General features: G+C 48.0%; 1 protein-coding gene across 2 annotated transcripts in view; it reads left to right on the forward strand.

Moving 5' to 3' along the window:
* Positions 1 to 283: 283 nt before the first annotated feature.
* The window catches only part of RASAL1 (RAS protein activator like 1), a 72,035-nt gene continuing 58,695 nt past the window's right edge, over positions 284 to 13,623 (forward strand). For both annotated transcript variants that reach the window (XM_053369825.1, XM_053369826.1), the window contains exons 1-2: positions 284 to 737; positions 13,226 to 13,282. In XM_053369825.1, coding sequence (XP_053225800.1) covers positions 673 to 737; positions 13,226 to 13,282 — 122 coding nt within the window. In that variant the 5' untranslated portion in view covers positions 284 to 672. The remainder of the gene's footprint in view (positions 738 to 13,225; positions 13,283 to 13,623) is intronic.

The raw sequence follows: 13,623 nt of genomic DNA on the forward strand, positions 1-13,623 counted from the left end.
CGGCGATCAGCCTTCTTTATGGTCCAGCTGTCACTTCCATACATCACTACTGGGAAAACCATAGCTTTAACTATAGGGACCTTTGTTGGCAAGGTGATGTCTCTGCTTTTTAAGATGCTGTCTAGGTTTGTCATTGTTTTTCTCCCAAGAAGCAGGCGTATTATTGGTATTATTAAAAGCAAAGGAACAAACGCCCCCCACCCCCAACAACCAACGGAACGGAGCTCCGCCGCTTCCCTTTTCGGCCTCTAGGAGGCGGGCCAGCTTCACACTCTTCCGCCCGGCCACCTGTAGCCGCAGCCCAGGCAGCCGAGGAGCGCCTGGCATTTAACAAGGCGAGCGAAGGCAGCCAGCTCGACAGGCGGGCGCTCTCGCCTGCTGAACTCCGCGGAGAAGGAGATCGCCACCTGGCCGGACCGGTTCCCCAGCCTGCCTGCCTCTCTCTCCCGTCTTGCCTGGCTGGCTGGCTTCTGGAGGAGGAGGAGGAGGAGGCGGCTTTCCTGCTGACTGGAGAAAGCCCCTTCGCCTTGCAATCCGGGAGGGATCAAAGGCAGGCGCGGCGCGGCTGCTGCTGCTGGACGGCCGTCGAGGATCGGCGCTCCATGCAGCCCGCGGACCGTCGGTGAGCGCTGCTGCAGCGGCCGCCGCCAGCGCGCCTCCGCCGGCCTCGGCATGGCCAAGAACACGTCGCTGCACTTCCGCGTGGTGGAGGGAAGGGACCTGCCGGCCAAGGACGTGTGAGTGCCGGCCCGCGCCGTCGAAACCCCCTCCTTTCCCCGCCAAACCCCTCCGGACGCCCCCCCCTGCCGTCCGAAGCCGAGTTCCTCTCCACAGCGCGGACCCGACTAGACGGCGCCTCTTTTTGTTTTCCCCCACAGTGGGGTTTTTTTTGCCGTCGCCTGGCTCTTCTCCCTCCCCACCCAACCTCGACGGTCCTAGAAGGCGGCAGGGCTAGCAAGCGCCTCTTTTGGACCTGCACTGCAGGGGGTTGGACTAGAGGATCCTTGGTGATCCCTTCTATGATTCCATGACCGGCTGCTGGAGGGCACTGGTTGTCTTGTAGGGCCGCGGCTGTCTTGCCCCCCCGACGGCAGCACTCCCGGGGCAAACTCCCGTTTATTTTTCGGGCGGGGTGGAGGTGTTGGCAAGCTCACTTCAGTGGGCAGCTTTTTCCTGGCCATCGCCCCCTCCCCCCCCGTCGTCCCCCCGTCTGTGGTCCCCGATCCCCACGACTCCAGAAGGCTGAGTGGGTGGTGGCTGGGAGTGGGGAGTTCCTTCTGTTCTTGCTCACTGCGTGGGCGCGGGGAGGCAGGTGGCGACCGCCCGGGAGCGTAAGACGAGCCCTGCTGCTGGGTCACAGCGAAGGTCTCTCTCCTGTATCTCCTCGATACAGGAGGGAGCGGAGGGCTTCCGGGGGATCCAGCAGGCGTGATGCGAGCGCGGACCCTCTTCAGCCTCCTGTCCCTCAGAAAACCGAGGAACGTCATAGCCTCGTAAAGTTGGAAGGACCCTGAGGGTCCTCAGTTGAAATGCAAGAATATAACCAGGTGCCCCTGACGGGAATCGAACCTGCAACTTTGTCATCATCAGCACCACGCGGCTGAGCTGTCCTGTCGGTGGCTTTCGTCCATCCTGCTGATACTGACAGAGCGACTGCTGCTCTGCGTGCAAAAGGCTCCAAGTTCAATTCGAGACATCTCCAGGCTAGGGCTGGGAGGGAGTCCCTGCCTGAAACTGTGGAGAGTCGCTGCCAGTCAGTGTAGGTAGTGCTGAGCTAAATGGACCAAGGGTCTCATTCAGCAAAAGGCAGCTTTCTGCGTTGCTATGTCTTAAGGGAAGTGCCTTAGCTCAGGGGTGGAACATCTGCTTGGCTTGCAGAAGGTCCCAATGGCATCTCCATGAAGTGTCCCCTGCCTGAAACGGCTGCCAGTCAGTGTAGTCCTGACTTAGATGGACCGATGGGTTCGATTCTGTATATAAGGTATATATTAAGGAGGTTGCTCTGAGTTTGGGTGTGCTTTTAATTTATTTTTTTAAAAAATAATGTTTAAAATAGTTGTTTTAAACTATTTTTTAATGCCGATAATCTTTTTCATATTCTTTATTGAGAAATAAAAAGTACAAACTTACAAGGGCACAGAGTAAGACACAAAAAAGAAGAAACAAGAAATAATACCCAAACAAAACAGAAAAAAGATGTTGTGTACATTACAAAAAAAGGGAGTTGTAGTTAATCAGACCTTAATCTAATGCGGTGTTTATAAAAACGAATTTCAAATATTGTTAAATTTGTCCATGGCAAATCTACGTTTGTACACAACTTGTTTATGTGTAGAGAGTTTGTACTTATCTTCAATCCACTGAAGATGGATTTTTATTTTTCCAGTTCATCAATATCAGTCTTTTTGCCATAGTAAGAATCCATTCAAATTGTCCCTTTGTTAGATTCCACGTCTTGGGTATATAATTCAAAAGGATATTTTCCTCTGCAAATCTGCAATTGTTCCATACAGACATACTGTACGCTCATGCTGATAATCTTACTGTTTTTTTCTTCCCCTAAACTGCTTCTTTACCCTCAAACGGTATATAAATCTTGCAAAATAAGTTAATACATTTCCAAAAGTGCAGAAACCACAATAACAATAACACATAACTGGTGGGATTTAGTTTATTATTAAAGTACCATAGATAGTTTCCACCCCCAAAACAAACCATATTCAAACACAATGTTCCTTCATGTCAACTCTACCATTAGAAGTTAGATGAGTGACTATAGGAAGCTTAATTTTTTTTGCTTACGATGTTTATAAGCTTTAACAAAAGTTACTGGGGCAAGAATAGTAAAAGCAAAACTAGTTAAGGACTGCAATATGGCAAGAGGAAGATGTTGTCATTCAGTGGTATCTGCCTTGCATGCTGAACGTCCCAAGTTCAATTCCTGGCACCTCTGGGTAGCACTGGGAGAAAACCCTGTTCAGAAATCACAAGAGACGCTTCCAGTCAGTGCAGACAGCATTGAACTAGTTGGACCAGAGATTTGGATCAGTATAAGAAAGCCTCCTGTGACAGGGGAGGTGGCTTACCTGAGTGGTTAAAGAATCTGCTTTGCATGCACAAGGTCCCGGGTTCAATCCCCAATCTCCCAGGTAGGGCTGGGAGAAAATTCCTGCGTGAACCTCTGGAGCGCTGCTGCCAGTCAGTGTAGGTAATGCTGAGCTAGATGGACCAGAGGTCTTCCTCGGCATAAGGCAACTTTCTGTGTTCCTATGTCTCTAGGGAAGAGCCACAGCCTACCCTGGCATATCCAGGTAAGGCTGGGACAGACTCCTTATCTGAAACCCTGGAAAGCTACTGCCAGTCAGTGCTGACAATTCTGGGCTAGATGGACCAAAGGTCGGATGTCATACAAGGCAACTGATAGACCTTATGAATTTGTCTAATCCCCTTTGGAAGCCATCCCAGGTTGGCAGCTGTCACTATGGTCCATCTAGCTCAATATTGTCTACACTGACTGGCAGCAGCTCTTCAGGATTTCATACAGGGAGCTTCTCCCAGCTTGAGCTGGACATGCCGGGATTGAACCTGGGACATTCTTGCATGCAAAACAGTTTGCCCTCCCTCTGAGCCACAACCTTTCCTCAATTCTGTACTTTTACGGGTGTGAAGTGGAGCGGCTTTGGCAGCTTCCCAGCAATCCTGCATTGCAGGGGGTTGGACTAGATGACCCTTGGGGAACCCTTCCAACACTCTACAAGTCTATTCTTCTATGCCAGCTTCAGCACAGATTCAAACGCTGCTTGGCAGGTTCCCTGTTGCCACCAAAGTGTGGTTACCAAAGGGTCAATCCTGTGTCTGTTTACCATGCCCTGTTGAACACATGGAGACCAACGCTTGAGTAATTATTATTATTATTATTATTATTATTATTATTATTATTATTAGAGTTTATATACTGCCCTATACCCGGAGGTCTCAGAGCGGTTCACAAAAAAGATCACAACATAAAGGTGTGTAATGAAGGCACCAGGCAAACTTCCTTGGGGAGAGCATTCCACAGACGGGGAGCCACTGCAGAGAAGGCCCTGTCCTTGTGTTGCCACCCTTCAGACCTCTCAAGGAGGAGGCACATGAAGGAGGGCCTTGGTAGATGATCTCAGGGTCCAGGTCGGTTCATATGGAAAGAGGTGGTCCTTGAGATATTGCGGTCCTGAGTTTTTTAAGGCTTTATAGGTCAAAACCAGCACTTTGAATTGGGCCCGGAAACTAATTGGTAACCAGTGCAGTCAGACCAGGATTGGTGTAATATGCTCAAACCGTCCTGCTCTGGTGAGCAGCCTGGCCGCTGAATTCTGCACTAGCTGAAGTTTCCAAAGCATCTTCAGAGGCAGCCCTACCTATAACGCATTGCAGTAATCTAACCTTGAAGTTACCAGAGCATAGACAACAGTAGCTAGTCTATCCCTGTCCAGAGGCATGTTATGTGTCTACTAAGAAGTAAGCCCCATGGACATCAGTGGGACTTACTCCCAAGTAAGTGTGTACAGGGTTGCAGGCTTAGCCTTTTTTGCCTCTGTGATATAGGACCACAGGAAGCTGTTTTATACTGAACTGGACTGTTGGTTCATCTAGATCAGCGTTGTCTGCACTGGCTGGCAGCTGCTTTCCAGGGTTTCAGGCAGGACTCTTTACCTGGAGATGCCAAGGACAGAACCTGGGACCTTCTGTTTGCAAAGCAAAGAGGCTTCTCAGCAGCTGTTAATCAAGATAACAGAACCTCCACGTTCAGGGAAAGTGTACCTCTGAGTTATTATCTCTTTATCAAATGCATCTCGAACCCGTCTTTCAGGGCACAAATATGGGTTTTGATGTAACTCTAAGACACACCATGGCTTAGCTTTGGGTACAATAGCAAGCAGGGCAGCAGGAGTGTTTGCTCATTTGTGTGAAACTATGGTTTGGCTTTTTTTTTTTTTGACGCCGATCAGAAGGTTGGCGGTTCGAATCCCCGTGATGGGGTGAGCTCCCGTTGCTCGGTCCCTGCTCCTGCCAACCTAGCAGTTCGAAAGCACGTCAAAGTACAAGTAGATAAATAGGTACCACTCTGGCGGGAAGGTAAATGGTGTTTCCGTGCGCTGCTCTGGTTTGCCAGAAGCAGCTTAGTCATGCTGGCCACATGACCCGGAAGCTGTACGCCAGCTCCCTCGGCCAATAAAGCGAGATGAGCGCTGCAACCCCAGAGTCGGCCACGACTGGACCTAATGGTCAGGGGTCCCTTTACCTTTACCTATGGTTTGGCTTTGCTTTATGTACAAACCGTTAGCAGTTTGTTGAGGACAAAGGGAATTGTTGCCCCGGCGGAAGTGGGGCAGTAAATGGATTGGGACCAGCATACTTGGAGGAGCACCTTCCCCATATGCATCCACTAGACGGTTTGCATCTGCAAAACTGGCACAGTTCCAGATGCCACATGATACTCATTGATTGATCTCTGAGTGTGGCAGCAGCTATACTTTGGAACTCTCTGCCTCTTGACACCAAGCAGGTGTCTTTGCTGCACCTTTTTTCAGAGCCCGCTTAAAACCTTTTCGTTTAGGCAAAGACTATCCAGACATACAGATATTGACAAGTCAACGACTGTTCATTTTACTTCTCTTTAAATGTTTTCAACTGGGATTTTTTTTATTGATAATTTTAATATTTCTCATAAAACCCTTAGAGGTTTTACCATCGTCAAGTGGTGTATATAAAAATCTTTTTAATAATAAATAAGATTTGCAAATACAATAAACAAGACATCAAGCTAAAATATACCACAGGACTGCTTTTAATGATGTGTTTAAAACTAAAATAATACAAATAAACTACAGTTCCTAGGATTTTGGAGGGAAAGCCATGTGCTTTAAATGTGTGTTCCGAATGTGACTATATCAGTCTCAGCATGTGAGTTGTTTTTAAAGTAGTTCTGTTTTTAAGGACAGGATCTGAACCCAGATCTTGGGGGGGGGGGCAGGCGGTGCGAAACAGGGCTTGTGTGCAGACACACACAATCTCTCTCTCTCTCTCTCTCTCTCTCTCTCTCTCTCTCTCTCTCTCTCTCTCTTGCGTTTTCCCAAGCCAGCTAGCTAAGTAGAAAACTGCTGTAAGCCGGGCTCTTGGCATTTTGCTGTTTCCATGGATGTAGTGACATCTCCTTGAGCTGCTTGCTTCAGAGGCTAGCTAACAAGATTTCAGGGGAGGAGGGAACAAAGGGTTCCTCTTCAAAGCAGGGATCGGCAACATGCGGCCCTCCGGTGAATTTCAAAAGGCCCCTGCCTGTTCGACACACACTGGCTCAGGGCTCTGGTAACCTGCAGGAAGCCTCTGTAGAGCAGTTGCTGAGAGCTGCCAGCAGGGATGGTGGCTGTTGCTTGTGGGCTTCCCCTGGGCGGGGCGGGGTCTGGTTGGCCACTGAGAGAACAGGATACTGAATTAGATGGAGCCCCCCATTTGGCCTGATTCAGCAGGGCTCTTACTGGGCAGTAGGCGAAGTGGAGAAAGAAAGGGGAAGAGAGAGAGAAAAGGGGTGTCAGAAAGAGATGGAGAGAGGCAGGAGTGCCAACTGGAATAAAATATTTGGGGGGGGGGGTCCCAGGTAAGCACTGCCCCGCATAACTGATCACACGACACAACGTGTACACACCATTTGAATGGCAATGCCTATCCACTTTGGGGTGGGGGCAGCACCTTCAAATATTTTACCGGGGGTGGGGTGGGCAAAGGGACCCAGGGCCGGATTTAGGTTTGATGAGGCCCTAAGGTACTGAAGGTCCAGTCCATGCAGAATGTAGGCACCCTATATATAGGAATGAACAAACCAGTGATATTTTAGGGAGCAGGCTAGCAGGCGGGGCCCATTACTTACATCATAGGAGCCTACACAACACAAAACACGGTTGCTGTATGTAGGTTTTATTTTATTTGTTTTTTTATCTTATATTTTGGAAATGTACATCCAGTTTTTTTCCCTTTTAAATTTTTTTGGGGCCTCCAAGAGAGTGGGGCCCTAAGCTATAGTTTGTTTAGCTTATACGTAAATCCGGCACTGAAGGGACCTTGGCCCCTAAGAGTTGGCTACTCTTGGGACAGGGAGAGAGAGAAAGAGAAGAACAGAATGAAAGGGGTGTCACAGAGAGAGAGAGAGAGAGAGAGAGAGAGGGAGAAGCGGGGTGTCAAAGAGACAGAATGGGTGAGAGAGAGAGAGAGAGAGAGAGAGAGAGAAAGAAAGAAAGAAAGAAAGAAAGAAAGAAAGAAAGAAAGAAAGAAAGAAAGAAAGAAGTAGCAGTCCTGTCCACTTTTGGCTCTGGTCACCTGTGGCCACCGTCCCATTCACTGTGGGTCTGCATTCCCCTAACACAAGGGTCAGCAAACTTTTTCAGCAGAGGGCCGGTCCACTGTCCCTCAGAACTTGTGGGGGGCCAGACTATATTTTTTGGGGGGAATGAACAAATTCCTATGCTCCACAAATAACCCAGAGATGCATTTTAAATAAAAGCACACATTCTACTCATGTAAAAACACTCTGATTCCCGGACTGTCTGCGGACCGGATTCAGAAGGCCCCCCCAGGCCTTAGGTTGCCTACCCCTGCTCTAACAGAATACCACTGAGGGAATGCAGCTCTCAACAAGAGAGGGGGCAAATTGGGTTTCCCAATCCTGCTTTAAAGGACCAACCATTTAAATGGCACCAGCTCCCTAGAACAGCCAGACACTTGAGATGTTCTATTGTAGTGGCTAAGAGACAGCACTGCCAATGCAGGGAGTCCCTGGTTCAAATCTTGCAACTATCACAAGCCTGCTGGGATCCTGGGGCAAGATGCCCCTCTCAGCCTCAGCCCCTCCTTTCAATATGGGGAAATAATAACAAAAGTTAACATTACAGGGTTGTTGCAAATATGTATTCATAGTATTGCAGTGGTACCTCGGGTTACTTAAGCTTTAGGTTACATACGCTTCAGGTTACAGACTCCGCTAACCCAGAAATAGTACCTCGCGTTAAGAACTTTGCTTCAGGATGAGAACAGAAATCGTGCTCCGGTGGCGCGGCGGCAGCAGGAGACCTCATTAGCTAAAGTGGTGCTTCAGGTTAAGAACAGTTTCAGGTTAAGAAGGGAACCTCCGGAACGAATTAAGTTCTTAACCCGAGGTACTACTGTATTGGGTTGTATATCCAACATTCATCTTATTCAGAGAAGGCGCATTGAGGATAATGAACTCAGCTCACTTCAGTCCATTGTTTCCAGTGGGTCTACTCTGAGTAGGCCTTAGTTGGATATTAATTTCTAAGCTACAATCCTCTTTTTGAGCAGCGATCTTGCCTAACCCCTTGGAGTTCAGGAGGCTGAATTAAGTTACTATTATTAGTTATCAAGTTACAATCCAGGCTGATATTAATCTATAAATAATAGAGGGGGCGGAGAGGTTGGCCATAATGATATGTTGCGCTGCGATGGCAGCCGGTGAGAACTCAGCCATGCATGTGGCAGCGAGGCTGGGAAGAGAGGGGCATTTTGCATTTCCCCGATTTGTAGCTCTCTAGCTTCTGGGTGACTTGCGCTGAATTTAAAAACAAAGAAAAACTGCAGGAATGGAAACTTCCAGAGATGAGAAAACACCAGAGGTGATGGCAGAATTAAGCATTTAAGGCTTCAGCTTCAGATCCAGCATAAGAATATCAGAAGAGGCTGCTGGATCAGGGCAATGGCCCATCTAGTCCAGCATCCTGTTCTTACAGTGGCCAACCAATTGCCTGTGGAAAGCCCATAAGCAGGATTTGAATACAAGAGCCTTCTCCCCTCCTGCGGTTTCCAGAACTGGTATTTAGAAGCATAGTGACTGTACCCAACTGTGGATGAGTAGTAGCCATTGATAGGCCTCTCCCCCAGGCATTTGTCTAATCCTTTTTTAATCCTGTCCTGGCAAATAGAAGGGGAAGAAATGGAGGCAGTGAGAGATTTTACTTTCTTGGGCTCCATGATCACTGCAGATGGTGACAGCAGCCACAAAATTAAAAGACGCCTGCTTCTTGGGAGAAATGACAAACTAGACAGCATCTTAAAAAGCAGAGACATCACCTTGCCAACAAAGGTCCGTATAGTTAAAGCTATGGTCTTCCCAGTAGTGATGTATGGAAGTAAGAGCTGGACCATAAAGAAGGCTGATCGCCGAAGAATTGATGCTTTTGAATTCTGGTGCTGGAGGAGACTCTTGAGAGTCCCATGGACTGCAAGAAGATCAAACCTCTCCATTCTGAAGGAAATCAGCCCTGAGTGCTCACTGGAAGGACAGATCCTGAAGCTGAGGCTCCAATACTTTGGCCACCTCATGAGAAGAGAAGATTCCCTGGAAACGACCCTGATGTTGGGAAAGATGGAGGGCACAAGGAGAAGGGGACGACAGAGGATGAGATGGTTGGATAGTGTTCTCGAAGCGGATTTGAGGGCGATCTGGCTGCGACATCTGTCACCCCATTGATCGCCAGGGTCAATTCAGCTGATCTGGCTGGCTAGGCGGGTGTCCCCTTCCTCCCTCACCACTCCATGTGCGTCCCTCCCGAAGCTGCGCGCTCAGTGGAAGAGGACGACCATCCCAGATAGAAGGAGTGTACCGTTCTTCGGTCAAGGGTATACATTAGCTGCGCTCCCCTGCTAGAACCTCCAAACAAGCTCAAGATAGTGTTCTCGAAGCTACCAGCATGAGTTTGACTAAACTGCGGGAGGCAGTGGAAGGCAGGAGTGCCTGGCGTGCTCTGGTCCATGGGGTCACGAAGAGTCGGACATGACTAAACGACTAAACAACAACAACAACAAAGTTGGTGGGCATCATTGCCATTTGTGGGAGCCAGTTCCATAGTTTAACTATGCAGAAAGACTTTCTTTTATCTGTCCCGAACCTTCCAACATTCAGCTTCGTTGGACGTCCACAAGTTCTAGTGTTATGAGAGAGGGAGAAGTGCTTTTCTCTATCTATTCCCTACCCACCCACGCAACGCTTAATTTTATAAGCCTCTGCCATGTCACTGCTTGCTTGCCTTATCTCTAAATTAAAAAGTCCCCCAAATGCTGCACCTTTCCTCATTCAGGAGTCTTTCCATCCCTCAATTGCTTTGGTTGCCCTTTTCCAAACCTTTTCCAACTCTGCAATATCCGTTTTGAGGCGAGGCGACCAGAACTGTAATACAGTGGTACCTCGGGTTAAGAACTTAATTTGTTCTGGAGGTCCATTCTTAACCTGAAACTGTTCTTAACCTGAGGTACCACTTTAGCTAATGGGGCCTCCCACTGCTGCCACTGTGCGATTTCTGTTCTCATCCTGAGGTAAAGTTCTTAACCCGAGGTACTATTTCTGGGTTAGCAGAATCTGTAACCTGAAGCGTCTGTAACCTGAGGTACCACTGTACTGTATTGGCCTGAATATAAGCCTCACTTTCCCCCCAAATTCTGACTGTGTGGCTTATATTTGCGACCTTATAGTATGCAGCCAGGAGCGCAGGGCAAACAGCGCCAGGAAAGCGGCAAAGCTTCGCCTGCCCCATGCGTAGTCCCCTGTCCTCTTCCCTAAGGCCAGGAAAGCAGAGAGTGAGGAAGGGAAAAAGCTGCCGGCAACGCAGCGTGACTCCCCCCCCCAGTATGCAGCCAGCCAGGAGCAGCGAGGAAGGGAGCGGCTTATATTTGGGTATTTTTTCTTTCTTTTTGCCTCTCCAATATTACTTATTATTATATTATTATTAATATTACTTAAACTCTGCCCATCTGGCTGGGTTTCCCCAGCCACTCTGGACGGCTCCCAACAGAATATTAAAAACACGATAAATCATCAAACATTAAAAACTTCCCTAAGCAGGGCTGCCTTCAGATGTCTTCTAAAAGTCACATACCGGTAGTTGTTTATTTCCTTGACATCTGATGGGAGGGTGTTCCACAGGGCGGGCGCCACTACCGAGAAGGCCCTCTGCCTGGTTCCTTGTAACTTCACTTCTCACAGGGAGGGAACCACCAGAAGGCCCTCAGAGCTGGACCTCAGTGTCCGGGCTGAACAATGGGGGTGAAGACGCTCCTTCAGGTATACAGGGCCAAGGCTGTTTAGGGATTTAAAGGTCAGCACCAACACTTTTAATTGTGCTTGGAAACGTATTGGAAGCCAATGCAGGTCTTTCAAGACTGGTGTTATATGGTCCTGGCAGCCACTCCAAGTCACCAGTCTAGCTGCTGCATTCTGATTAGTTGTAGTTTCTGGGTCACCTTCAAAGTTAGCCCCACATAGAGCGCATTGCAGTAGTCCAAGCGGGAGACAACTAGAGCATGCACCACTCAGGAGAGACAGTTTGCAGGCAGGTAGGGTCTCAGCCTGCGTACCAGATGGAGCAGGAGATAACTAGACATGTACATACAGTATTCCAAATGTGGCTGCACTGTAGATCTGTACAATGGCATTATGATACTGGCAGTTTTATTTTCAACATCCCAGATCCAAAATGAGTTGTCCTCCTGGCTGCTCCATCCTGTGGAACGACCTTCCACCTGCCTTGTATCAAGTAGCAACCAGCAGTTGCGTCAGACGCCTCGTAAAGACTTATCTCTTTGGCCTGGGCTTTTCATGACCCGTAAGATTAGACTCTGATTTATATGCGCAAATCCTCTGAATTCATTCTTTTTATTTGCTTTTATGCTCTTTTATTGACTTTACGGCTGTATTTGCGTGTTAACGGATATTGGTTCTTTGCATTGTACATAGCGCATGCTGATTAGAGGGGTTTTCAAACTGTGAAGCGGTTTAGAAAGGCTTTTTAAATAAATAAATGGCCACTAGCCATTCTGGCAGGGACGTGGGTGGCGCTGTGGCTAAACCACAGAGCCTAGGACTTGCCGATCAGAAGGTCGGCGGTTCGAATCCCCGTTACGGGGTGAGCTCCCATTGCTCGGTCCCTGCTCCTGTCAACCTAGCAGTTCAAAAGCACGTCAAGTGCAAGTAGATAAATAGGTACCACTCTGGTGGGAAGGTAAACGGTGTTTCTGTGTGCTGCTCTGGTTTGCCAGAAGCGGCTTGGTCATGCTGGCCACATGACCCGGAAGCTGTACGCCGGCTCCCTCGGCCAGTAAAGCGAGATGAGCGCCGCAACCCCAGAGTCGGTCATGACTGGACCTAATGGTCAGGGGTCCCTTTACCTTTAGCCATGGTGGCTGTGTTCTGCCTGCATGGCCTGCTGGAAGCAGTTATGCTTCTGAATACCAGTTGCAGGAGAGGACTGTGATCTTGTGTCCAGCTGATGCTTGAGCATCTGGTTTGCCACTGTGAGAACAGGATGCTGGACTAGATGGGCCATTGGCCTGATCCAGCAGAGCTCTGCTTATGCTCTTGAATCAATCTGTCCCTTGAATCTCTCTCCTCACCAGGCTATATGCTGTCCCCAGCTTAGGGACGTAGTGTGGAGGGGCAGGGGGACTATGGCCAACGGGTACACAATTTTGAGGGGCCGCAAACCAGGAACCCTCACACAGCTGCTGGCTTCCACAAAGACTTTCAATTTCATACATTTCAATCATTTTAACATTTCAAAACTTGACTTCCTTCCCCCCTCTTTCTGCGGTTCCTGAAATTTATTTTGTAATATTTTCTGAGTATCCAAATTTACTTAATTTGCTCCTTTGTTCATCTCCTTTCAATATATACTCTTATAAAACTGCAGGTGATTATAACAATCCTGCCAATGTTCTTACCTGTTTACAGTTTGTTTGTAAATATTCAATAAACCGTTTCCATTCTTTTATAAAAAGTTTGTTACCTTGATTTCTTATTTTTCCGGTAAGTTTCACCATTTCTGCATATTCCACAAGTTTTTGTATCCATTCTTCTTTTGCTGGGACTTCTTCTCATAGGGACTCGTGCTGCTGGATTGTTTTCTCATCTGAAGGTTGCCCAAAACGGAATGTGACTCTTAGGTTAAAAAAGATCCCCTCTCTCAAATTCCTGTTCTCCTCTGTAGGTAAATCCCATCAGGATTTTCAGCTGGCACCAGTACTACTGCCACCCACGGCTTTTATGGCATTTTTGAAACCAGTGATGCCCCCAACCAATTATTATTATTATTATTATTATTATTATTATTATTATTATTATTAATTTATTTGCATTGGTGTGGGGAGAGTTTAATTCTCATCCATGTATCTGCTTTGCTCTCTCCCAAAGGTCCGGCACCAGCGACCCTTATTGCATCATCAAGGTTGACAACGAGGTCGTGGCAAGGTAAGTAGAGGCTGAGAGGACTGGAACGCCCACATCTCTCCAGTTTTAAAGATTTCCCAAATTTAGAGATTTCCCCAAAACGTCCCTAAACACTGCCAGCTTTCCTCATAGGAGAGTTGTTCCCTCCATCTCCTTGATAATTTTGGTTGCCCTTTTCTGAATCATTGAACTCAGTATCTCAAGCCTCAGGATCAGAAATATTCATGGAAGATGATCGGGCTTATTCACGGCAGCAAAATAGTACCTCCATGTTCAAAGGCATTACTGTATAGCTCTTACATGCCACACGCTGGGCACAAATAGCGGGCTTCCCAGAAGTGCTTGGCTGGTCATTGTTGGTT

This window comes from Podarcis raffonei, chromosome 16 (assembly GCF_027172205.1).
Source record: "Podarcis raffonei isolate rPodRaf1 chromosome 16, rPodRaf1.pri, whole genome shotgun sequence".
Lineage (NCBI taxonomy): Eukaryota > Metazoa > Chordata > Lepidosauria > Squamata > Lacertidae > Podarcis > Podarcis raffonei.